General features: G+C 51.3%; 1 protein-coding gene across 14 annotated transcripts in view; it reads left to right on the forward strand.

The window, feature by feature from the left end:
* Wnk2 (WNK lysine deficient protein kinase 2) overlaps positions 1 to 25,845 on the forward strand; it is a 113,471-nt gene extending 87,626 nt beyond the window's left edge. For 3 of the 14 annotated variants that reach the window (XM_085699469.2, XM_085699471.2, XM_085699481.2), the window contains 11 exons: positions 3,219 to 4,039; positions 4,299 to 4,374; positions 6,100 to 6,188; positions 6,280 to 6,959; positions 9,455 to 9,669; positions 10,596 to 10,766; positions 11,524 to 11,622; positions 17,527 to 17,571; positions 18,989 to 19,227; positions 22,903 to 23,014; positions 25,643 to 25,845. In XM_085699469.2, the coding sequence (XP_085555595.2) occupies positions 3,219 to 4,039; positions 4,299 to 4,374; positions 6,100 to 6,188; positions 6,280 to 6,959; positions 9,455 to 9,669; positions 10,596 to 10,766; positions 11,524 to 11,622; positions 17,527 to 17,571; positions 18,989 to 19,227; positions 22,903 to 23,014; positions 25,643 to 25,668 (2,573 nt within the window). In that variant the 3' untranslated portion in view covers positions 25,669 to 25,845. Of the gene's footprint in view, positions 1 to 3,218; positions 4,040 to 4,298; positions 4,375 to 6,099; positions 6,189 to 6,279; positions 6,960 to 9,454; positions 9,670 to 10,595; positions 10,767 to 11,523; positions 11,623 to 17,526; positions 17,572 to 18,988; positions 19,228 to 20,649; positions 21,006 to 22,902; positions 24,498 to 25,642 lie in introns of those variants that run through there. The other 11 variants (XM_085699479.2, XM_085699480.2, XM_085699470.2 and 8 more) reach the window with 10 other exon arrangements.
* The last annotated feature ends 960 nt before the right edge of the window (positions 25,846 to 26,805 follow it).

Genomic DNA, 26,805 nt, shown 5'->3' on the forward strand with positions numbered 1-26,805 from the left:
TCTTTTCTATGAGGATGCTGAATAATGACTTATTCGTAGACTAAAAAGTGAACTTTGACCTTAAGCCTCACATCATATACAAAAAAATTAATTATTAATCAAATATAAAATTTTTGTGTGTGATGTTTATACTCGCAAGTTTATTTTATTGAATTTAAGGTTTTTTTTTTAATCTATAAAGCACAAAACTCTAACTTTTAGAAGAAAGCAGAGGAAATCTCTCTCTCTTCAGGATTTCTTGGCTCAGTGCTGGTCTAGAATGCAAACAGCCCTGAGTTCAACCTCCAGGACTGCATGCACCAGGCAGATGTGGTAGTGCTCCCTGCAATCCTCAGCCTGGGAAGCAAGGGAATGAGAAGTTCAAGGTCATCCTCGGCTATCTAGTGAGTTCAAGGTCAGCCTGAGACTCCCTCTCAGACGAAAGAGGAGGAGAAGGAGAAGGAAGAAAAATGAGAAGGGAAAGAAGAAGAGACACATCAGACGATGTCAAAATTAAAGCCTTTTGCTCTAAATGAGGAAATACACAAACCAGAGAGAAGTTACCAGCAGCACATAAGACCAGCAATGATCCCCATCCAGCAGACATGAAGAGCCCGAACAGGAAAAGGCAAACCACACAGGAGATGCTGGATGATGCGTATTGAGAAGGCAGTCATTGAGTCGCACGAAAATACAGTTCAGAAATACACAAAGGATGTTAACACGAGACCAGGCCAGCGTGATGACTCAGCGGGTATACGTGCTTGTCATCCAGCCCAGTGACCCAGGCTAGATCCTGGACCCACATGGTAGAAGGAGAAAGCTGACTTCCCTGCTCGTGCCCCGGCATGTGTGCGTGCTCGCACCAGATGTAAAAACAAAACACAAAGAAAGTTTTGGCAAGGATGTGGAGAAATGCAAAGCCCTCTGTACAATTGGTGAGAGTGTAAATTAGTGCAGATGTTATAGGAAGCAGCATGCCGGTTCCTCAAGAAGTCAAAAGCAGAACTCTTCCATGATTGAGCAGTCCCATATCTGGGTGTGTTCAAGTGAGTCGGAAACAAATTCCGGAAGAAGTGTCTGCTCGTCTGTGTTCGTGCAACATCATTTGCCCTAGTCAAAGACATGGAAACAAATGGAATATTAACAGATGATTGAACAATGAAAAATGTGTATACTAAGTAGACTGTTATTGAAACACTAAAAAAGAAATCCTGCCATTGGCAGCAACATGCCTGGGGTGTTATGTTGAATGAAATAAGCAATTCACAGAAGCACAGATACGTTGCAGCTCTACTTGTAGGAGGTTTCTATATAGTCAGAACCAGAGAGCAGAGTAGAGATTGACAGGGCAAACAGTGGCTGTGCGTCAGGTCCAAGATTTCATTTGGTTACACATGCCAGGACCATGCTGTGTATTTGAGCATTAAAAGAGTTGGTTTCGTGTTAAGGGTTACCACAACCAGAAGGCCTTTCCACTTCCTCAGGGAGGAGGGAAGGAACGTTCATGAGCATTGACAGATTGCCATAGGAGGGACACCATCCCCCACCTTGGAGGTACCTCACCATCCTCTATGGACACCAGAGGTTCGCTGTGGCCAGCAACATCTCTGGGTGTGCACCGAGCTAGACAAGGGCACCTCTGTACCACTGCCCTTGGATAGAAGAACCTTCCAAACCATGGAAACAAGTATGCTCTTTAAAGACATGCCAGTACCATAAAGACAACAGGAAGGAGAACTTGTCAGTTATTGACCTTTGGTGGGGCAGGGGTGAAGGATCTGCATGGGTCTGGGCACAGGAGAGGGGCTTTGGATCCTGGTAACCAGCCTACTCCTACTGCCTTTTTGTGGTTTTCATTGTATGTGTATGAGAGACTATGCATAGGTATGATGTTTGTACATGTCCATTTGGGAGTCTACATATGTCTGTGTGTGGAGGCTGGAGGTTGATGTTGGGAGCCTTTCTTGGTTTCTCTCCGCTTCTTTTTCTTTTTTAAGGCATCCATCTTATTTTTTGAGAAAGGGTCTCTCAATGAACCTGGAATTTCCCAGTTTGGCTAAACTGGTTGTTCAGTGAGCTCCAGAGAGCTACCTGTCTCTCCACACCCCCAGTGCTGGGATTATAAGTGCATGCCAAAATGCTCAGCTTCTGGGTAGATGCTGGCGATCTAAACTCAGGTTCTTATGCATGACTGGCACTTTATCCATGGAGGCAGCTCCTTAGCTACAGTCTTCTACATTATGTCCTGTCTATAAAAGGGCACAGGGCTTCTGTGAGTGGAAGTGAGAAATGATGAGCTCCAAACAGTATAGGTTTGAGACATACCACACCCTGTGCCCTCTAATTTCCATCACAGTCCCTGTGACTGCCTTTAGGGCCTTGGGTGCTCTAGTTAGAATTACTGTTGAACTGTGTCTTCGTGTGATCCCCTGTAGGCAGAGTTTTTGTTGGAACTGCCCGGCTCCAAAATAAACGCAGAAACTTAATTATAAGTGGTCAGCCAATAGCTCAGGCTTATTACTAACTAGCTTTTACAACTTAAATTAACCCATTTCTATTAATCTATGTATTGCTACATGACTCATGACTTTAACTATTCTCCAGCATGTCTTGCTCCCTTCTGTGCCTCCTGGTGACCTCTCAGACTCTGCCTTCCTCCTTCCTAGCATTCTCTCTGCTCCGAAAATCCTGCCTAGTTATCAGCCAATCAGCTTTTTATTAACAGTGATAGCAATACATATTTACAGTGTACAAAGATTGTTCCACAGCAGTCCCCAGGTCCTTCACTCCCCGAATTCTTTTCCAGTTCTATGTTCTGAATGTACCAAACACTGGGCATCTGATGGATTGGAAGGTTCCTTGCTCTGGGGCATGGATAACTCACTGTTTCCCTCAACCCCTACACTTTCTAAATTCATGTTCAAGTTTTGTCGAGCATAGACAAACAGTATGGACAGATAGGTGGTAGAGAAAAGACCATGTCTGACAAGTACTACAACCAGATGGTGGGAAAGGGATGCTATGGAACACCATAGGCTACTCTGATGGTGAGAACCATCCCTTCAGAGCTGATGACAGTGGTCATGACGGAACTGAGTGGTAAACTGGAACTTGGCCTCTTGGAGGAACAAAGATGAGTTTGCAGGAGCCCCAGCCAGGTAGTCAATGTAGGCATGGAAGGACTGGTTGAATAGGATCAGGGTAAGTGATGCCAATCATTCCCTTTTTTCTTCTAGACCCAGCGCCCTATCCAGACCAGCTGTCCTTGAAGGACAAACCTAGTTTCCCGGCTGCTCAGCAGCTCCTGAGCCAGGCAGGCTCCAGCAACCCTCCTGGTGGAGCCTCAGTCCCCTTGGCCCCATCTTCCCCTCCTGTGACTACTGTCATCCCGGCAGCACCAGCCACCAGCACCGTGTCAGAGTCAGCATCAGGGACTGCCGTGCAGGCAGGGGGTCCAGGGACTCATCAAGGACCAGCCAGTATCCACGAGACCCTCCAGCCACTGGTCGAGACTCACCATACCCAGTGTGCTGCCCAACCCCTCAGTACTGGTCAAGGACCTTGTGCCCCAGCTCCAGAAGCCTCTCGCTGCTCCGCAGGTCTGGGGGAGCCCATCTCAACCAGGGATGTCAGCACTCTAGGGGAACCCTTGCCTGCTTCAGTGCCAGAACCCAGCCCCCCCATTGGGGCCGCACAGCCTGTACAGGGTCAGCCACCACCCTCGCTGCCCATCACGGTGGGAACTATCAGCTTGGCAGCTCCTCAGCTCCCCAGTCCCCCCCTAGGGCCTACTGCTCCCCCACCACCACCCTCAGCCTTGGAATCAGATGGGGAAGGGCCACCCCCTAGGGTGGGCTTCGTGGACAACACCATCAAGAGCCTGGATGAGAAACTGCGGACTCTGCTCTATCAGGAGCATGTGCCCACCTCCTCGGCCTCGGCTGGGACTCCCATGGAGGCAAGTGATAGAGACTTCACCCTGGAGCCCCTGCGAGGAGACCTGCCCTCAGCTTTGAGTGACAGGACCCCAAGCCTCACCCAACAGGCCCAGCCCTCAGTGAGTAGCTTTACTCATTCCAATATCCCCTCACTGGCTAGTACTGGAGGTGGGAAGGCATCACAGATATGCAGGGCCTGGCTGGCCCTTGGTGACGCACCCGTGGTGTGTGGTGCCAAGCGACTCAGCTCAATTTGTTCATATGAAAGAGGCAGGGCAGGCGAGGGGCCATAGAGGGGTCACAGATCAGTGGTTTAGGGTGTAGTACCTAAGATGTTGATAAGCCAAGCTCACAATTCTTCCATTTTTCTTCTTCCAGTTGGAAAAGTCAGAAACGGCCCCTGCAGGATGGGCCCTGACCCAGCGGGAACAGGGTGCGTCTTCTCCAATGACAGGTAACAACTCAAGGTCCGAGTAGTGCAAGCTGCACTCTGCAGGGGCCGCAATCCTCCTGGAGCCCAGAGCCTTCGTGCTCTCACTGTGCAAAGGAAGAGCTCTGTCTGGGAAAGTGAAAGCTGGAAGAGCAAGGGAGTGGGGTGCTAGTTGGACAGCTAAGGTTGTGGGGAGCAGCCCAGACCCCACTGCTTTTCTTTCTTGTTTCAGCAGCTGTACCCCTTGAGGGGGACTCTTGCCTAGGTTCATGGTTTGTCTGGTATAGATAGAGGTCAGAGGTTAACTTGTGGCTGTGGCTTCCCTCCTTCCATCATGAGAGTCTTGGGTCATCAGACTTGGTGGCAAGTATCTTAACCCACTGAATTATCTCACCAGCCCTTTTTTTTTTCTTTTGAAATAGCTGTGTAGCCCAGGCTAGCCTTGAACTTGCATTGATTCCTGCCTCAGCCTTCCAAGTTCCTGAGATCACATAGTTTGTTAACAAACATTTGAGTCTCCACCCTAGGGTCTGATCCACCTTCTAAGGTGCCAGATTTCCTCAGATGGATGTCTTAGGGATTGGCAAGGTAAGAGTTATTGTCAGTACCAGGTGGCCCCTCAGGTCTAAACTGCCTTGCTAGTGAGAGGTGCAGTTCAGCTTGGTGGACCCAAGGAGCACCTGTGTTGATTCCTAGGCCAGTGCTTTAAGAGATCTGTTCTGTTGCCCTTAACTCAGTGCCAGCCTCGAACTGAAGTCAGCATCCCAGATCTTTTACAGAAGATATTAGAGCCTCTGTATCATATAAGGGGTGTTACTTGCAGTCACAAATCCACATGCTTCTCAGAGTTCAGAAGTCACGGTAGGCAGTAAAGGGATTGTTCCAGAAGAGTGACTCATGCTTCAAGTCCAATCAGGTGAACTTCATAACAGGCACAGAAACAGAAGGAATGCAGTTGGCAGTGAGGCCCTCCTGTCCCTGGAGATATTCAAAGATGAGGAAGGGGATTAAGTCTTGCCTATAAGTTGGGGACATAATAGAGACTGGATTCAGGTCTCCCAGAAATGTACGGTTCCTATATAGCGTATACAAAGCACACCTGTGTGAGTCTTTGTGTCAGTTTATAGTCTGTCTTGGTGTGTGGTGGCTCCCCGGTCCCCCTGGTAGTTTCATTAGCATATGTGTACCCCCAACCCCTGTAGCATGTGACCCAACTCTGCCCCCCCCCCCCCCCGCCCGCCTGTGACTTTCCTCCACTGTGAAAGGGTCTCTGCTCACGCATGCTTCTCTCTGGACTTTTCTCCATAGCTCTTCATAGCCGCCCAAGAAAGCTTGGCAGAAACACTGTACTGTCCCACTCTGAAAACAGGGGAGTGGTGTGTGTGTGTGTGTTAGTATGTACACATGTGTGGCAGGTATTCCCTAGCTAGACCCCACAGATGTAGGGCTGGGATCTGCTCTGCTGCATCCTCTGAGATCTAGAAATGATCTCAACCACCAAAGTCAGAGTGCCCAGAGCAAGAGTGCTCCATCCGACACCTCTTCCCTTCCCTAGGCTTGTGGATGTCTTCCAGGATGTGATGTCCCCAAGATAGGGGCACCACAATGCATTCTCAGTCTTCAGGCCCCCTGGAATGTCACCCCTCCCTGCCCAGCAGCCACACTCTCACCGCGTGGGCCTCTGGGCTGTAAGCCCATCCTTTACTATTCTCTCTCTCCAGCCTCAGTAACGCTGTCATGTTCCTACAGCAGAGTCATCTTCCAGCAACACCCTGGGCTGTGACAGTGACACAGGGCAGGTGGCCTCAGACTCCCCCACAGCACCCAGTGCCCCCCAGGTAAAGGTGACTCTTAACACACACTAGCCACAAGGGGGCAGGGCTCTCTAACCTCAGCTGGTTCTCATGCTTCGTTTCCACCCTTTCCTAGGGTGCCTCTGCTGCTTCCATCCCTAAACACATGGATCCCAAAGATCGGAACAGTAATGTTCCCAGAGAAGCCTTGGTTGCATCTGTGCAGAGTTGCCAGGGGACCGTCACAGAAGGCAGCCCAGCCCAGATGCGTGGCACTCGGGTCTCCGGGTCCCCTCATAAGAGGCTAGGACAGCCCGACAGCAGTTCTCCAGCCAAAACTGTGGGCCGCTTCTCTGTGGTCAGCACACAGGATGAGTGGACCCTGGCATCGCCTCACAGCCTGCGGTATTCTGCCCCACCCGATGTCTATCTGGACGAGATCCCCTCCAGCCCTGATGTGAAGCTGGCGGTGCGGCGGGTGCAGACAGCCTCCTCCATTGAGGTTGGCGTTGAGGAGCCTGCCTCCAGTGACTCGGGAGATGAGTGCCCCAGAAGGAGGCCCCAGGTGCAGAAGCAGTCCTCCCTGCCGGGTAGTGGCGGTGTGGCAAGTGACTTCGTGAAGAAGGCCACTGCCTTCCTGCACAGGTCTTCAAGGGCTGACTCGCTGGGCCCTGAGACACCCAGCAGGGCAGGTGTCAAAGTCCCTACCATCAGCATCACCTCCTTTCACTCCCAGTCATCCTACATCAGCAGTGACAATGACTCGGAGTTCGAGGACGCAGACATAAAGAAGGAACTGCGCAGTCTGCGGGAAAAGTACGTTTTGGGGGGGCATGGCTCACACCGCCGGGTGTGCATGTAGGGAGCTCACCTGGATAGCTTGAGGGGCACAGCTCCCTTGACCAGTATGCAATGGTGAGGCTCGCCATCATCTGGGGGCAAGGCTCATCTGGCTAGAGTGGGGCTCACCCAGCCAGCACTGGGGGTGGGGGTGGTGGCCACAGGCCAACATGCTTAGGGAGGGCTCATCTGGCTAAGCTGGGCCTGGTCAGTAATGTTGGCTGAAGTTTAGTCCTGGCCATGAAGTGTCCACTGGTTGGTGCTAATCAGGTGGACGGCCTTCCAAGCTGAGGAAAGAGGCCCCATCTAGGATATCATTGCAATGGGACAGCCATGCTCTGCCACCTGCATGATTTCTGACTCCTCTGGGTGGCAAATCACCCCTCCTTCCTCTGTCACCTCCAGAAGGACATGCTAGGTAGGAGTCAGGAAACCTGTACCTTCTTCAGCCTTTCCTCCCTCCCCTCCTTCCCTCTCTATTGATTTCCTCCCCCATCTCATAATCTGTCTTCTCGGCTTGTCTCTCACCCAGAGAGTACTCATTCTGTCGCTCTGGTCAGGGATCACTAATGCCCTAAGCTCTCCTTCGGGGAGGAAAGGTGGATTTTAACGGGAGATCCTGTGGTGGGGCCCATGAGACCCCGCCAGTGACTGAAGAGCAGAGGTTTATTGCAGCTGTCTAAGTGAGCTCAGGAACTACAGGTACCCTGAGAGGAGGAGACAGTAAGCCTACAAAGTGTGTGCAAGATTGTGTGGAGGGCAGGGCATGAAGACTGCCAGTCTTGGGACTCATGGCAAGGTCATCCCAAGTGATCATAGTGGAACTTTTGTTGAGGTGAGAAAGTACAGGAGTGGATGCCACCTGAGACCCCAGAACAGATCTGTGCTCAGAATCTGGAAGAAGGGGTCATGTCCGCTGACCCAAGCAGCCCCATAGGTATCCAGCCCCAGCCTTCCTCTGGGAATACTGCTATCTCTCTTCGCATTTGCAGGGAGAAGACCACCTCCACTTGGTGTTCATTGGTTGGTTTGTGTGTGTGTGTGTGTGTGAGTGCTCATGTGTGTGTGCACTCGTATGTGTTAGTGTGTATGTGTGCATGCACAGCTCTGTGTGCAAAGGAAGAGCTCAGAGGTCAAAATCAGGAGTCTTGTTCACACACACCCCCTTTAGCATTTCACTGAACTTGGGGTTCACAAATTTGTCTAGACTGCCTGGCCAACAAGACACAGGAATCTTCCTGTCTCTCTCCCCAGTGCTGGGATTGCAGGTGTGCTGGCAACCCAAACACATGCCTTCATGCTAGATCCTGGGTATTTTATTTATTTGTTCGTTTGCTTGTTTATTTGTGTGTGGGGGTTGGGTATTTATTTTTTCATTCAGGTGTTTTACTGACTAGATCGTTGATGTTTTATTTATTTGTGTGGGGTTTTGTTTGTTTTTGAGCTAAAGTCTTTTTAAAAAAAAAATAGAGAACTAGGCTTACCAAACCTCTTCTACAATTCCAGTACTCTGGAGATTGAGCTAGGAGGATTGCTGAAAGTTCAAGGCTAGCCTAGGCTGCATATTGAGCCCCAGGCCAGCCAGGAGTACATAGAGAAACCCCCTCTTGAAACAAAAGATTGGCCATCATTGAAGACACAGGAGAGAGGTTAGAATTTATCCTCCCAATTTCAACTGTGAAAAACACATGTTTCCCCCACAGAAGAGATGGAAGAAATATTCTGGGTCCCATGTTGGGGGTGGTACCAGGCCTCCTGAGTGCAGTGAAGTTCAGCTCCTTCAGGAGAGTAGCAAGAGAGGTGGCAAGTGAGACCCATAGGGCCCAATGGGGGGGCCACTGCGTCCTTCCCTCCAGCTGTCCTAGAGACTTCAGCAGTCTGCCTGCCTTCCACCTACATCATAACCATCACGTGGAACTATAACGCCAATCACAAATCTCATGTGATGCCGTCCCTCCTCCTCTAAGTCAGCTTCCTGCTTCTGCAGTTGCCTTGCATGGCGGAAATAACACACCTTGCCCCAATAAACAGGGGTAGACCAGCTGTGCATGGTGCCACACACCCATAATCCCAGCACTTGGGAACTCGAGGCAGGAGAATCAGGAGTCTGTCCAAGCTTATCTTTAGCCGCATAACAAATTTGAGGCCAGCCTTGGGTATGGGAGACCCTGTCTAAGAAAGAAAGAGAAAGAGAGATGAAGGAAGTTTTGATTCAAGGCATATATTAATTTTCTCTATCTGCTCCGATACCTAGGGTTTTCATTGCAAGTAGAAGTGTGGGTGAGGAGGAATGCCTGCCTCCTTGACTATGGATACAGTTCAGTGGTCATGATTCTGGATGTCTGAACTTGAACTGTGTCCTTCACCTTGCTCCCACCTGGCTTAGTGCTGTTGAAAGCCTGCCGACAAGGTGGCCCAGCCTTTCCCCACAGGGGAAGCCCACCTGCCCTGCCTCCTCTCTTCTGCTCCAGGCATCTGAAGGAAATTTCTGAGCTACAGAGCCAGCAGAAGCAGGAGATCGAAGCCCTGTACCGTCGCTTGGGCAAGCCACTCCCTCCCAATGTGGGGTTCTTCCACACAGCACCTCCCATGGGCCGCAGGAGGAAAACCAGCAAGAACAAACTGAAGGCTGGCAAGCTATTGAACCCCCTGGTGCAACAGCTCAAGGTCGTGGCCTCCAGCACAGGTCTGCTGCTTCTAGGGGAGGGTGTACCTGGGCTGAGGAGGGAGGGTCCTGGGGGACCCCAAGTTAGCCTGAGAGGCTAGCTATGGGTTGGTGCAATATCTCCAAACCTGCAAGAGTGTGTGGGGTTTTCTTTTTCCTGAACCTCTTTTACTGGAGCTGAGGGTTTCTGCAAGCCCATGGAAGCCCCAGGCTTCCACACTAGTGCCGGATGGAAAGGCCCATGTGAAAATAGGGGCTCTTCAGAACCAATCCTTGGTCCCATATGGAAGGAATGAGCCAGTCCTGGGCCACGTTGTACCTAGGAAGCCCCAGAGCACCCCATCCCTGCACTTCCATGCAGGATACAGCCTGGAATGGGTGGAAGTGACTGCTTCCTCTGACCCTGTCACTCAGGCACACATTAGCTCCTGCTTAGTGGATATCAGGTGGCTGCCTTTGTGCATACCCTTTGCATGTTGGGGTTCCTTTGAGGCTTCCAGAGCTGTGCTGCAGGGTATGCTCTGAGTGGGGAGGATCCATAAGCTCCAGTACCAAATATGACAGATGGGAAGGCATTAGTGAATTACCTGCAAGCACTCCCTAATTTGAGCCACCTGTACAAGTGATACAAACCCAGTGCCAGTCCCAAAGCTAAGAGGAGGCTCTGTAGTGACTCACACAATGGCTCCTTTGAGCCCACGTCTATTACCTGCCACTCACTTGCACAGCATAGGTCTGGCATGGCACTGGGATTTAGTAAAGGGGATACTTTCTTTGATTAGCCCCAGCACTTTAGACCAAGATCTTGTCTGTACACTGGTTTTCTTAAGGAGACTCAACTTCCTCAAGGTCACCCAGCCAGAGAGTAGGAAGCCACCCCAGCCACACCCTTCCCTGCCCATTGGCGCCTCATGGTGCCTGTCACCTCTTCTCCCCCCCTCGCCCAGGTCATTTGTCTGACTCCAGCAGAGGCCCTCCCACTAAGGACCCTGCCCACGCCAGCACGCCCCCGGGCACCAAGGCAGTTCAGACCCAGCAGCCCTGCTCCGTCCGGGCCTCCCTGTCCACAGACATCTGCTCCGGTTTAGCCAGTGATGGAGGCGGAGCGCGTGGCCAAGGTGATTTCCAGCTTGCCTGTCTCCAAGCATGTGCCAGCCACGTAGGGCCTCAGTGGTGTCCCAGGAGCACGCCTGTGTGTGTAGAGGGGGCCAAAGCTTTATAAAGAACAAACCGAAAGAAAAAAAAAAAAGGAAAGGTGTAGTCTTTGGGCACAAAGAATGGAATTGTCCCGCCATGTAAGCGGCTCAGAGGCAGGTGATGGGTTTGCTAAAGTGGACCTCAGGAAGTGGCCGGGACCAGGAGGGATCAGCCCAATGACTGGGGAGGGAACAGGGCCTGGCATCTTGCTGTGTTCTGCGATGCCCGTTCCTAGGCCCTGGCTACCCTGCCCTGCCCGCTTCCCACAGCAGAGCCAGACGGTGGTAAACACCGGGTCCTTCCAAAGTCCGCAGGACGGCTAGGGGACAAGGGCTCAGCTCTCAGGCTGGGATGTCTGCTCATCACTGCCGTGGACGGCAGCAGCTGCTCGATAAGGCGCTTTCCTGTCCTCACCATCTCTGTCCAGAGAAATCATGGTGACTGATAAAGGTGCCCCGCCTGCCCCACCCCTCCTCCTCCTCCGGGCCGCTTCTCTTCTGCTCCTACTGTTGCCTCCTCCCATTCTGTGGTCAGTGGCTTTGGTGCTTGGGCTGGGCTAGGTGGAGCCATGGATGTTAAGTTACAAGGCTGGTGTGGCTGTTGGTGTGGAGGAGGAATCGCAGCAACCTGTACTTGATAAGTGTCTCTCTGTTTTCTTCCCTTTATATTCATTTGCAGGCTGGACGGTTTACCACCCAACGTCTGAGAGAGGGGCCTATAAGTCTAGTAGCAAGCCTCGTGCTCGATTCCTCAGTGGACCCGTATCTGTGTCCATCTGTCTGTATTTGTTCTTTTGTATTTTCCCACCTCCTGGCCCTTGGTTTCTCCCCTCCCCACCCCGTCTTCATTACCTCTCATACATTTCATAGGATGCCACTCCAGCCCCTCGAAGTCACCTCCTCCATGTAAAAGGGTGGACCCCCACAAGCCTTTCCCACCGCACACAGTGTCCATAGTCACCCAGCTACGGTCAGCTGTGTGCATGCTCTTGGCTGCGCCCAGGCACCAAAATCATGCGCAACAGCACACCTACCTCTCCCATGGCCCCTCCACCCCACGTACACCAGGGCATTCTGCACCCTTCCCGTCACCTCATTTCTTTTCTTTTCTTTTCTTTGGATGTTGGACGTAGTTTTCTGTTGTAATTGTGGCCAGTACACATGTCTGCTGTCTCCCAGTTCCAATGACAACAAAAAGACAACCCCAACCTTCTCCAGATACCCAGTGTGTTCCACACGTACCTGGACTCCCACAACGTGCATGTGGCAGACCGATGACAGCTCTGATGTCCCTGGAGGGTGTGACTTCTGTGTAGGGCCAAAGGCCAGCACCCAGCCCCATCTCCACCCTCTTTCCCACTCCCTGCATGTGGAGATGCTAAGAATGTGCTTCAGGGGTCTCCGGGGTATAAATCAGTGGCACAGCCCTTGCCTAGCATGCAAAAGACAGGCCCCGGGTTCCATCCCCTGAACTGCGAAACAAAGGACTTGTTCCAACTAGGGCTTCCTGGCCCTCTACCCTGCCATGCAGGGTAGTCCCCTCTTCCATCTCTCCCTACCCTCTGCTCACTCCAACTCAGAAAGATTAATAGATACCTGCCCCATTCCATACAGTTATACATTGGAGCCTATATTCTGCCTGGGTCCCTGTTCTTTCCCACCCAGCTGGGGTGCTCTGCTCCGTAAGTCTTCAGCTGACCCTTGTGACATGAGGGAAGAAGCCAGTGAGGCAGCTCCTCCACCTTCCACCAGACTCACACCTAGTGCCAGCCTCCCTCACATATACTGGGACACGTTTCTAGTACCCAGGAATGCTCACCTGCTGGGGCCAATTCACCCTGGTGCGATTTGTTTTTAACCCTCACGATGATTGGCAAATCAACCCAAAGTTGTGGAGCTTTTAGGGTTTTTGTCTTTTTTTAACTGAAAAAAGAAAATAAGAGTTTTTTGACGATTGGATTGGAGATGCTGGTTTGGGGCACATGACTTTTTGCTTGTACAATAAAGATACATTGTGCTTGTGGGGACCCAGAGACCATGTCTGTGGTAGGTGACCATTGCCATTCCCTACTCCCTGCATCAGAGGCCCATGGTGGGCCATCCCTCTCCAGGTGGACGGGTCAAGGGCACATGGCTATGTGGAAGTGCCAGGGGCTTCCCAGCATCTTCTTGCCTGTTCAGTAGTCTGCCCTTTGTGGCACAGTGACATCTGCCTTGCAGCGCGTCTCTCTAGCTTCTGGTCAGTTACTGAGTTGAGGATGAGAAGGGCTGAGAGGGCTCCCTTTGTGTGTCCCTCATATTTCTGCAGCAGGCGGTCTGTGTACCCACCCGCCAGCCTCATTCTGGCCCCTGCTTGCCTGATGCCTCTCCTGACTGTGCCTGGTGGACACACAACTCATAAGAGGATGGTCACTAGGTGTGACAGCACCAGGAACTCTGGGTGTGTCCTGTGCCCAGGGCAGAGCTCATGGCGGTTTATCATAGCGAGCACAGTCATGCCTCTGAGGGCAGCTTCTCTAGTTCAGGTCATGTTTTTGAATGGTGTTCATTGGTTTCACTGTGAGTTACTGGCCTGAGACTAAAAAACAGTGGGGAGAGGGGACCAGAAGGAGGGGGCATCTGAGCAGGCTTGGTTGGGTGGTTTCGGTTGTTGCGTTGCCTGCACATAGATTGCTGGTCCACAGCCTGGCCTATCAAGGCAGGCTGGGCTGGCTCAGCATCCTCTGACCCTTATGTGTTCACAAGTGGCTGCCAGGCTGAGCTTACCTGAGTCCCTACTCTGGCACCTCTCACTGTGGTAGTGTATGGAGAATCTTGGGCCAGCGCACTCTGGAAGTGAAGCCCTAAAGGCTCTTTTACCCTGCAGGCTGCTGGCCTCTGAGTTTTAGGGATCTAGCCTCTCGTTGAGACATCCATTTGTATGTCTGTGTGCTGGTTTCTGGGTAAACTGCAGAGTGTCTTCAAGGGGAGATGCGAGGCCTTGAGAATCGAGCATGGAGTATGATTATTGAGCAGGGGACAGGAGGGCAGTGCTTCATGCGTGTGAGAGGATGAATGATGGGAGATGGAGCCTGGCCGTGAGGCTGAGAGGAGAGAAGGGCTCTCAGGGCAGGGTACACAGGTGGCTGGTAAGATGCTAGAGTGTGCTTGCCTCTGAAGCTGTGTGATCCGGGTGGCCTTGATCAAGCCTACACAGTATCAGTTCATGACTTTGGCGTATGACACCCCTACTTTCTAGAGAGAGAAGGCGCTAAGAAAACAAAATATTCTTTAAACTTTTAGTACAGAAATATCTGGGCTTCCACGAAGCCCAGAGAAGGAAAAAGAGGCCCAGGAGGGTAAGTTGAGCTCAAGTCACTGGGTGGGCTGGAGGACCTGTCTCAGGTGGAGTCAGGCAGAGCATCAGATAGCTCCAGAGGCTTGGACATGAGACAAGGGGCAGGTGGAGTTGGGCTGTGGGTGGAAAGGCCTTGTCATCGAGTTCTCTTGCTACAAAGAGACACCATTGACCACAGCAAGTCTTATAAAAGAAAACATTTAATTGGGGGCTGGCTTACAGTTTCAGAGGTTCAGTCCATTATCATCATGGCGGGGAGCATGGTAGCATGCAAGCAGATATGGTACTGGAGAAGGAGCTGAGAGTTCAACATCCAGATCCACAGGCAGCAGGAAGAGACTGAGATACTAGGCCTGGCTTGGGCTTTTGAAATGTCGAAGCCCATTTGCAGTGACACATTTCCTCCAACAAGGCCACACCTATCTCCTAATCCTTCTCAAGTAATGCCATTCCCCGATGACTAAGCATTCAAATATCTGATCCTGTGGGGACCATTCTTATTCAAACCCATCATAGGCCTCCAGGGAGTGTGGACCCTATATCAGTTCCCTCCTCCCAGTCTGGACAGGGTCCTGGCACAGACCCAGTGGCTCACTTGCATATCCCTTCCTATGGTAGACGGTGGCATTCAATCAGCCATATTTATTCTAAAAAACAGTGGCCATGGAACTGAGGAGGAAAGATCCAAGTCAGAACCCAAGGCTGAACTTGGGTGTCTGCTGGTGAGAAACTGGGGGTCCAGCCTATTGAGACACTTGTTTTGTGTCCTATCCTACCCATGCTCAGGCAGGCATGGGCACCTCTTGTTTCTTGCTGTGCCATAAGAAACATGAGGTCTCACAATGTGTTGTTACTTCATCCTGTTCTCATTTGCCTCAGATCTGGTGCGGGAACCCTCGGAAGCCTTTCCAGCCTCTTCCCCTCTCTGCGTTGTTCTTATCTCTTGCGGGTGGTGAGAGAGTCCAGTGAGGTCCCCCAGCAGGGCACACAGGAGACCCCTTACACACTCTGTAGCCTAGGCTTACCATGGAGGGATGTGAAAGCAGGCATGTGTTGGCTCCAGGCTCTGTAAGACCCAGGATGGTACAATTCAAGGCCTGGTAAAATGGTTTCATGATAGTCTAAACCATGATATCTTGTTTCTGAACTGATGCTTTCTGGGTAGTGTTTTTAGTTATTGTCACCACTTGAAAATAGGACTTGTTCAATATAGAAACAGCTCTGGGGGCGTATTAGCCCTTGACATCAGAATTGGGTAGAGGCTGGGGGGGGGGGGGTTGTCTAGTGGTCTGTAGTTAGAGCTGGCCTGTGGAAGGTTGGGATGGGGATGAAGCTGAGACACTTGGGCTGACTATAGGGGACCTGGTACCAGGAGGGCTGACTCCCTGAGGAGGCCTGTTCTGTAAACCTCATCTATATTTGAATACTGGGATGCAGAGAACAGACGTGAGGCTGGAGCCCCTCTTTTAAGTATTTGTCCTTGTCTTTCCTCCTGAGCTCTGTATCTGCCATGCTTGAGAAGTCCTTGTTGCCAGCTAAGGTCCTCAGGGTGGTGACTGTGAGACTCAGGAGAGGATGGTCAGAGACCTCACCTCACTGCAGGGACAAGTGGAATATTCAGGGAGATCAGGCTGGGACTGGTTGAAACCATCCTGCCTCTGGCTGATTTGATCTGCTCATCTAGTGCTATCCTGAGTAGCAGGAGGCTGAAAGTACCTATCCTGGCATAATAGTGACGGGGCCAAGCTTGTTCATCAGATGCCCCAGGTAGAGACCCTGTCCGTTGGTATATTGGGAGCCATCTAGGGATATGCAGGACTGTCAACATGGAGTCCTGGATGTTCCCCTGAGACTTTGCACCAAGTCCTGCCAGAGAGCGGTGTGGCCTAAGTGTTGACATAGAATGACAAACACCAGCTGATTTGTCCAGAGACTAGCATTGCCTACTCTGGTCATCGTATGGAAGATGGGAGCTGATGGCCATGGTCACCTGAGTCTGGAATCCAGGAAGGGCCTACCACAGCAGTCCCTCTCATATTCCACCCAGTGTGACAATAGCCCCACTGGGTCCTGAATCCACGGCCCCTTTTCCTCCAAAAGTAGACTGAGATTCCCTCGCCACAACACACAGTATATTCCAAATCCCTCCTGTTGATCTCTCCTTTTTCAATTTGAAAATTGAATTACCCAGCAAATACGCCGTTACCCCCACTGTAACCTTAGAAACCATGCAGAATAAACTGCATAGAATGAATAAATCCTTTGCAGCTGGGCTTCAGGTCCGATACGCGGGCTAATTCTGACTGGGGCGTGGCCAGCGTTTATGCATTATCCTATCCCTCAGGGCAAGAGTACCAGGCCTATGAGCCAGTGCCTTATGTGAGAGCACCCCCTCCCTGGAGCATGTGTTTAGGAGAGGGGAGATGGGGCTGGAATACAGACCTGCTATGCTAGTGTGGCTTTGCCAAGTGACCTTGGGGAAGTCTGAGCTCTTCCTTGCCACTTGTGGCTCCCAGAGTGGCCATAGGTTAAGATAGAATCACAGCACATGCTGTAGCCCAGGCTGGCCCTGGGTCACTGGGTTATTCCCCGCCTCTACACTGCCAGATGTCACATTCTGTATGTTGCCCATGGGACCCCAGACAAACTCAGGACAGTGGGGCTAGAGCTGTTTTAGTGGTGGTCCGGTAAGGATGCTTCCCATGCCCGTGGGGAAAGTGAATTGGCAGAGAAGAGGCACGATGTTTCCCCAAATCCTTATCAACCCCAAGATAGACTCTCTAATAACCCTTCTAGATGCCCGTCTGACCTAGTCCAAGGCAGCCATCTGGGATCCGGAATTGGCCTCAGACCTGCAAAACAATGTATCTTTTTGCACTTGGAAAACCTCTGGTGGCCTTGGTGGCCAGCCCAGGCTGAGCCTGGCTCCATTCGGGGACCCCATGGCTGACTTTCAGTGGGTTTCCCTGCCTCAACCAGTGGGACTCACAAAGGCCTGGTGTTTGAAACCCAAGCGGTGTGCTTTGCAATTTTTTTTTTTTTTTGGTTTGTTTTTCTGGTTTTTCTTTTTTCTTTCTCTTTTTCTGGAATATGCTTTTAGAGACAAAACACTTCTCCCTGAAGTTTGGGGGCTTGCCCTGGCACCTCTACCTCCTCAGCGAAGGCCATAAGAGCCTGCACACGAACTCTGGGGATGTCACCCCCTTCTCCCAGGCCAGGCTGGCCTCCCTCTCCGACTGCTGCCTGTGTCTGTCCCTCCCTGCACACTGATGACTTTTGCTTCCATGTGGTGTGTGCCGTTCTGCCTAACCCTGTGGTCTTGTGTCCTTTGTTCTTCCCTTACAGGGTCAGCCCTGAAGCGTCTCTGCCTAGGCAAAGAACACAGCAGTAGTAATTATCTGGTTTTTGTGGTTTTTTTACCCCCTCTGTCCCCTCTCATCGCATGGGCTTTGTCGTGGCTAGTGTGTATCAGGGCCTCCCACGGACGTGTGGCCTGTTCTGCCCCTGACCCACAGGGTTCTGCTTCGCTTCTGCCTGTCTGGATAGCTGCTCCCCCTCCAGCTCCTCTTTGTGTCTCCATGGTTCCTAGAGTTTGTGCTATCTTGCCAGTCACTTCTTGATAGGCCTGTCCTTCTCCACAGCATCCACATATTAGTGTTTATTAATTGGGTCCTTCCAAAACCTTAGGCTTCAGTGCTTCTTTGAAGTGTTAATGATGGGTGCTTCCCAAGGAGAGATACCAAGACTGGAAGGTTGTTAGTCGACCTGGGTCACTCACACACACCCCTCTGCTCTTTCTTGTCTTTTTGTTTTTGAATCCCCTTCATTTTTTTCTTTTTCTGGCTGAAAACCTCATGTAGCAATAGCTGTATGTTGAGTCTCATCACTAACGTGTAACCCTTTGTTTATGCTTTCCCATTGCTGGCCACTAAAGTTCACTACATTTTGGAACAGCTTGTTTGAAGAGATGGTCATTAGCTGTTTGGGTTTTTTGGTGATGTGTATACACACTTTAAATTGGCTTATTCAAAATTGGTAGGTGGAATTACGTGCATGGGTAGGGGAGGAAGGGAGGAGGCCATTCAATAAGTCCTGTGTTGGCCATAAAAACAATCTCTCAGAGAAGCAGGCAAGCTCTCTAGTCTGCAGAGTGACTCCTGGCTCCCAGCCTCCCAGTATCACCAAGCTGTGGCTTGGAGGGTGTGGAGCCCACCCAAGGGACTCTAGGTGTGGTATCTTTTATTACCACCTTTCCAAGTGCTCGGATAAGAAAAGACACCATTTCCTTGTCTTGAATTCGAAGCTAAAATACGCAGGAGCACAATGAACAGTCTGCCCAGGGAGTGCTGGAAGGCTGGTGGTGGCACTCGCGTGCTGAGCATTCTACAAAGTAGGCCAGAGAGTACCCTGAGATTCTGCCCCTGCCCCTGGGATGCCAGTGCCCATGTGTATCTGGCTGTGCCGTGAGTTCCCCGTGCTCTCACATGTGTGAGTCTTTTGGAATATGCTGTGGTAGGCCTATGGGAGAGACTGCCACCTGCTCAGGGTCGTCTTCCTGGCCTGGCTTAAGAGACAGGTGAGGCTTCCTGGCATAGCCAGTCACTCATAGCCTACACAGAGCCTCATGGTGTCTAACACGGGGCAGCAAGGCCCACTGATGCAGACCGCCTCTTGAAGCAAGGTGTTGCTTGGCCAGAGTGAGGCCATTGATTGTCCCAGCCATCGTGTGAGAATGACTGCGGCCAGCCTGTCAGTGGTGCTGAGTGAGTGTGTGGCGTCACCAATCCTGGCCTATATGACTCCCCAGGGTCTTCCACCAGCAGCCTGGCCCCAGGCCCTGAGCCAGGTCCCCAGCCCACCCTGCACGTCCAGGCACAGGTGAACAACAGCAACAACAAGAAAGGCACCTTCACCGATGATCTGCACAAGCTGGTGGACCAGTGGACAGCAAAGACGGTGGGGGCGGCGCAGCTGAAGCCCACACTCAACCAGCTGAAGCAGACGCAGAAGCTGCATGACATGGAGGCCTCTGGCGAGGCACGGGCTGTGAGTGAGCAGGGGCACAGGCTCTACTGGGAGGGATATGGTAGGCATAGTGGCTATGAGCTGTTGCTGGAATCCTGTGTGCCAGATGGCCATCATGCTAAGGACTTGACTTTCATGATCAGGGTCCATCTTCTCCAAAAGAATTAGGCCTTGCTGGGTGGTGTGGCACATTCTTTTAATCCCAGCACTTGTGAGGCAGAGGCAGGCAGGTTTTTGAGTTTGAGGTCAGCCTGGTCTACAGAGTGAGTTCCAGGACAACCAAGACTACACAAACCCTCTCTCTCTCAAAAAAAAAAAAAAAAAGAAAGAAAGAAAGAAAAGAAAAGAAAACCTTTGCCCCTGTGATGAGTAGGAGGTAAAAGTGACTTCCTGTGGTCCTTGTGGCCAGCAGGGAACAGGCTGAGCCTGTGTCCCTAGAACTCAGGTACAGCAGAATCCTTAGGCAGTCCCAAGTAGGCCACACACCTTTGTGGACAGACACACCTCCATCTGCATTACATCCATTTGTCTCCAGACTATAGGAAGGGCAGGTGTACCCCTCACTCCTGAGTGGCAGCTGCATCCAACTGGGGCCAACATGAGGCAAGACAAGTAGTCACCCTTGCAGGTCTTGGCGCACATTACGATTTGGGGAGAGCTAGCTGTAGGAGTGTCCCCACTTCTCCAAATTTCTGGAGGAATTTGTGGAAGATTGGTGTTATTTCTACCCTAAACAACTCCCAAAGCTCATGGGTGAATCCATCTGGGCTGAAGTATCTTGTGGGTGCTGTTTTCAGTGTGGAAAACATCCCTCTGTGAACTTATGCTTTGAATCCTCCCAAACACACAAGGAATTGGAAGCCTGCTGTGAATATTGCTTGCTACCTCCTACAGTAGGTGATGCTGGCAGAACTTGTCACACATCTGTCCATCTCTTGGGGAAGGCTTTCCTTAAGAATCTGGTTTCTTTTCCGGTCCTAACGCCATTTGAGTGTTCTGTCTTGACAGTCTTGTTAAATTCTGCTTCCCTGGTAGTTACTACTTCTTCCCTAAATTTGCCTAAACTTTCAAATCAGTTGCCGTTTAATCACTCTAAAGCCTTTTGTTGCTGTTTGCCTGATCCCCAAGTTGTGTATCATTCCTGGTACTGATGATTTATGCCCCACTTCTTTCTGTGTGTTTCTGTCTCTGTTCCTCTGTGTGTCTGTCCTTCCTTCCCTTCATGCCTTTTGTCCTGATATCGTACGGCTTTGTTAATTTCATGAGCTTCTCTCTCTGGCTTAATGTTCTCTAGAAAGATTCTTAGGTTTGACTGTGAATTGGTGGCAGAGTGTTTGCCTAGTGTTAGTGAGGACCCCGGTTTGAGTCCCCAGCACTGGAGTAAAAATGAAAAACTTCTTAAATTAGCTAGGCCACTAATTCTAGCCTTTCTGACTCTTGCAGAGGACCCAAGTTCATTTCCCAGCACCTATGTCTTGAGGCTCACACCTGCTTGTAACTCCAGCTCCAGAGCATCCAGGACCCTCTTCTGCCCTCGTAGACACCTGCACAGACACACAGACACACACACACACACACACACACACACACACACACACACAAGTAATTAAAAAAAAGTTTAAAGTTCTCAGCCAAATGTCTCAGTGATGCATGTCATTCACACAGTCTCTTCCGGTTCCCTGGTTTCCTTCTTCCCACAGCTTCGCTCCTTGGTTCCTTGTCTTGCCTTGTGAGGTTGTAATATTGTGTGAAGGATATTGTGTTGGAAAAAAATGGTAAAAATAATTTGAGATCTAGACTTTAATTGTCTTGATTTGTCTTTGAGCACATGTTCTTATCTTTAACAGGCATCTTCTATAGAGTACCTGGTCAGGTGTGTGTGTGTGTGTGTGTAGTGTATTGTATGTGTGCACATGCTTATATAGACATGTTTATGAAACCAAATGCCAGCATCTAGTGTTTTCTCTGTCCCTCGCCACCTTCTCTCTTTTGAGACAGGATCTCTCTCTCTCTCACTGAGCCTGGTGCTTACCAATTAGCTTGACTGCCTGGCCAGTGAGCTCCAGGCATCCACCCTTCTCTGCCCGACCCCAGTGCTAGGGTCACAGGTATGTGCTACCACACCAGACTGCAGGCACTAGGTGTCTGCGCGCGAGTCCCCACACTTCCACACAGGAGCGCTCACAGATCTCCAACCTCCTCTTCTGCTTTTTGGTAGTGAGCATGAAGCAGAAGACTTAGAGTTTTGGGTTTTTTTTTCTTCTAGGAATTTTGATGTTTTAGCTGTTGTCTGGGCCATAGCTTATCTACTGGTTGCAATACCTTCCTTCCCAGTCCCAACAGCATGGGAACAGCACTCTCATTGCCCTGCTGCAGCTTTGTAATAAGCTTATTATTTGGTGGGCTAGGACAGCCACTGTTGAACTGCGAGAGTCTCTTGTTTTTTCTGGGTCCTAAATGTTTGCAGTTCCTAAGGTAACCCATTGGAGCTGCTCTTAACAATGAATTAAGTCGTTCAATGAACTGGATAGGTTTGCCATATTACTGATCTTGAGTGTTCCATCAACTTGGCATCTGTTTCTTTACATCTTTGTAGGGTGTTAATATCTCCCACCAAACCCCTCCCGAGGTGGTTGATGATTGGGAATGCTACAAACTGGGCAGTCCTGAAAATTTCGTGTCCCCATTGTATGTTTCTCGTGTGCAGAAATGTGACCAATTCTGGGGCCTAGAAGCCTGTGGTCCTGCAAAATTTGCTTGTTCGGCCTTTCCTGCGGGTTTCTCTACACATAGTCTTGTCTTCTGCTACTATGTGGATTTTCTTCTCTTGTCTCACCTTGGCTGGATCCCCTCACAGTTGACCAGAAGTATGAAGGCACTTTGGGGAAGTGCCTGACGTTGCCCCCTCTGCAGGTACGGGTGCTGGCTCCATGGAGGCCTTCACTGCTGAGCATGCCTCTGTAAAGGGTGTGGGGCTTGATGAGTCTCCATCCTGCCTTGTGTGGAGAACACTGGCTGGGGTGTGTGTTGTTATGTGTGTGTTTGTGATTCAGAGGATAGAAGCCAGGGCCTCCTAATGTGCCAGGCAGGTGCTCACCAGGGAACTCCAGCATAGGCCTTCCAGTGGGGCTTCTCCTGGAGTAGGTGTCTTCTCCAGTCTCTGTGCGGTGGCAAAGTCCACTGGACTGGGATGCTAAACCTTTGTAGTTACTGTCTTCGGTTTCCCAACTATTTCTGTGTAGATGCTGCAGGCTACCAGTTCTTGATATCTCTCACTGTAGTCACGTCCAGTCCTGACATCAGAGGTGCTGGTTCTGGAAGCCAGCAACCGCTCCTTTCCCTGCCTCTTAAGGCCTCTGTGCCTGGCTGGGAGTACAGAGGACTGCCTCAGAGTTCCTGCTCCCACATGCCTCCTGGGCTACTGTAGGTACATAGTGGTTCCTAGGCCATCAAACCAGATGCCATGGTGTCACCTGGGTGGAAGTGTGTGAGTCACTCGTGGACCACACCTTGCAGGTTCTCCAAACTCCGTCTGGCTTGTGAACAGCTGGAGCATATGGCCCACAGGTGCCTAGACCTCAGTGTAGTGATCAGGGGAGGGAGGGCAGCTGCTTCCCACACCAACACATGGATTACACAAGGAGACCGACTGACTGCAGCCCCCTGTGCCTTCCTCTTTGTTTCTGTGTCTCATAGACAACTGTGCCTCGAGCAGGAGTGGGGACACCGTGTTTGGCCCCAGCACCCGGCCCTCTGTCCACCACAACCATTCCTGGAGCCACCCCAGCCCTGCCTGTGCCCATACCAGGTACTGTCCTCTCCAGCCTCTCAGGTCCTCCCTGTGCACTGCCTCTGAGTCAGTATGGAGGCCTGCTCCCTGTTCCTGTGTCCTGGGGGCCCTGGGTGGCCTCAGGGAACTCACAGGGGGCTTGGGGAAGTCAGAGCCCTGCTAAGGTCCCTATGCTGCCGGTGTTCCTGCGGCCACCTGTTATCAGCACGCCAGGCCCCCGGCTGCACATCACGTAGCCGTCTGCCATGCCCTGGCCAGATGGAGCACTCGGAAGCATGTGGAAGAACCCAGTTGTGGTTTGGCCTCCTCATGGCTTCTTCACATGGGCACAGGGCAGAGAACTCCAGCCCAGGGGACATGAGAGGGCAGGAAGACACTTCCCCTGCTGCCTCAGACCCCCTCACCCCTAGGTCCCTGCAGTTCAACACAGGCAGGCTTCACACCCCCATTGCCTGTCCTTGATTGAGGATTAGAACCTCGTCATCCCCCTGCAGCAGCCCAGTGCCTTGAATTCCAGCTTTTCTGTTTCCTGATGGAAAGACATGTTTAAAAGGCCACTGATCAGCAAAGGTGGATCTCATTACCGCTGACATGTGTGTTGCTGTCTACACTGTGTTATGTTGCAGAGATGGGAATGGGATACAGATCTGAAGCAGATAGTTAGTGCTAGTGTAAATGCCTTCCTACAAACAGTAGCTAAAGTGAACATTGACAATGTGACCTGCGAATGCTGGATGAACCTTGCTCAGTCCTTGATAGAGTGAGGTCACCCTGGGTGTCTTCAGTAACAGAACCACAGGGCCCACCTGAAGTTGACACTCCCTGTGAGGAGGGTCGGCAGCTTTGCTGAGCCGTGAGGATCCTGCCAAGAAACAAGCGGGTGGATGCCTTGATAGCCAGCGGGCTGTTAGGAGCACCGTACAGGCAGACACCACCATTCAGCTCAGGGGTCCCCACTCACTTTCTTCCTTGTCCATGGTTTCCATAGAAGCCTGTGCTCTGCCCATCCTTCCCTGCAAACTCCTCTCCAGGCCGTCCCCAGGCCTGCCTGCTGAGGGGTGGAGCATTTCTGGAGGTTTCCATGATACTTGTCCTAGGGGGAGATGAAAGCCCCTGACTCCCTCTGAGCAAATGTTTTACGCCTCCGATTGGAGGGTGGGCTGCCTGGGGTGACCCTGCTGTGAACTGTACAGTTAAGCTGTACTCATGAGAACCAGCTCCGTTATTTTGGTTTAAATACACTATTCCATCAATTCAGTTAGAATTGAATTTTCAGGGGGCTGAGCAGAGTCATCTGCCGGGCCACAACACTGCAATAATAGATTTCTGTTCTCTGTGTCTGGTCTGAAAATCACACAGGCCCACCTCTTAGTGAAGGGGAGCCTGCCTTCTCTCACTCCTCCCGCGCCCAAGTCCTTTCCTACTGTGAGAACGCTAGTGGCATGGGATCTCCAAGAGACTGTATGTGCGAAGGAGAAAAATAAACGTTTGCTTGAAAATACTGTGAAATGACAGCTTTTTTCTTGCCCTCTGTTCATACCAAGCCAAACTATGGCCTTGTAAAAGATAGGGATGGGTCGTCTAGGTGGGCCTGCCCTGGCCTCTGCTTGGAGCCAGCAGCCATGCGTCCTGTACCCCCGGAGGGTAGAGCTCATAGGGCTGGGAGACAAGAGCCAAACCTCTGGTGGGGTTGCCTGTCTCCCAGCACTGCGCCTGCTGGGTGTGGCCCAGGCCCACTGTTACCAGGCCGTTATCTCAAGCCTGGCATTGCAGCCTACTCTGCAGACTGTTGGCTGGGCTGCAAGCCAGACTGCATGTGCATTGCTTTCAGAAGTGCAGGGAGAAAGGGTGTGTCTCACAGAGAGCAGAGTGCATTTTCAGTCCCATCAGAGCTGTCACGAGATCCTAGACAACCCTGTTCGTATGGGTCCTAGAAGCTCCTGGTTAGCCCCTTCCTCGTGGTTGGGCTTCTCTTTCAGGCTCTTGGGTTTGTTGAGTTGAGCAGGGCAGGCGCCGACCAAAGTCATATGAGAGGCACTGGCCTTCTAGGGAGCCCAGGGCATTATGGAAGGTGATGGTTTAGGGAGAAGACTTGTGCTAAGTGGTCCAACAAGCGCTTCACTGACAGCCTTGTGTATGTGCGCTGCAGACCTGACCCTGACAACATGGGGTACATTCTGCTAGAGGTGGCTGTCCTAAGACACAGCAGTAGGCTTCCTTCCTCTGCTCAAACCCCTGCAGCTATATCATGGTATCTCATCTTGGCATGGGCCCTATTCAGAAGCAGAAATTGAAGGTTACTGTTTTCTCCCACGACTCCAAGGCCAGCTCAGTCTAGGATGGTTCAGCAGTACAGGGGTGAGACCTTGTCTTTCTGGACTTAGGTGGTCATTGCTGAGTGACTAGCTGTTCTTAGAAGAAGACAACTAGGTGACAGCCCGCCAAGCTCTCTGCGGAGAATAGAGCGCTGTACAATGCACAGTCTTGTCTCATCTCATGGCTCTGGCCCTGCTATTCTACCGTTATTTTAGTAGCTCCTGGGAAAGGTGCCTAGGCAGGGCTGTGTGTAGGGGCATCAGGGCCCAGCCTTGGGTGAGGCCAGTGCCTCCGAGGCCTGTAGTGAGCTGTGGCCATTTTGTTTTCTAGATCCTGAGAGTGAAAAACCCGACTGAGCCGGCCTCTACGCCAGGCCCACACTGCATCATCCAGGCGAAGAACTGACAGACTCCAGGGCAACCACTCCTCTAGCCCACTCACGCTGTTTTGTAACCACTTTCTAACCATTTTTTATTCACAATTGGAAACACAAATGTAATGCAAGAATAAAACTTATTTTGGGGGAGACAGGACTTTGGTATTTCAAACTTCCTCCTTTCCACTGGTCATTGGGGCAGGCAAGAGATAGATAAGGGTTGGGGAGGGCAGTGGGGGAGGGTTCAGCCCATTCTCTGCCAGGCCCTGGAGGCTCATCACCCAGTGCCCCTTCTCAGGCACAGATTCAAGGTCCCTTTTGCTTACTCAGCTCCTTGTCACGTGGTCTTTTCTCTGACCCAGAGAGACCAAAGTCATCCGTTCCCATTAAAGGAAGAGCATCGTGGAAGTCTGAAAGTGAGCCTGCTTTCCAGAACTCGTGGGTACCACCAGGAAAGGACCCAGCCAGCATGGAACCTGAAGCTTCTTGGGGGTGGACAGGACAGGACCGCTAGCATCAGGAAGAGCTATATTCCCCCATGTCAGGGTATGTCCAAAGTTCACATGGAAAAGCAGAAAAACAGGCTGGGGAGGTGGCTCAGTCAGTAATACTTGGCCTGAGTTCAATCTTCAGAACCTATATTCAAAAGGTCAGGTGTGGTGGCCCAACTTGTAATCCTAGTGCTGTGGAGGTAGAAACAGAAGGACCCCTGGAAACCGTTGGATATACAGTCTAGCTTACTTGGAGAGTTCGAAACCAGCGAGAGACCCTGCCTAGGACAGATAAGTAGGCCTAGGGAAAGGGCTCAGTGGGCAACATGCTTGCTCATACAAGCTTATGTATGTGAGTACAGATGCCTGGAGCTTGCTGCTGATCCGGCTGACCTGAAATGCTAAAGTATAGGTTCAGAGACCTGTCCGAACAAATAAGTGGAGAGCCATAGAGACAGATAACCTGAGTTGGCCTCTGACCCCGCAAGTGCATCGTCTCACATGCACACACATATACACAATATACACAAGAAGAGAGGTGGAGAGGACTTGAGGAATCACACCTTATGGTGTCCTCTGTCCTCCACACACATGAATTCGCGTGCACCCTCAAGTGCTGATGACCT

Source organism: Myodes glareolus, chromosome 14 (genome assembly GCF_982192425.1).
Source record: "Myodes glareolus chromosome 14, mMyoGla1.1, whole genome shotgun sequence".
NCBI lineage: Eukaryota > Metazoa > Chordata > Mammalia > Rodentia > Cricetidae > Myodes > Myodes glareolus.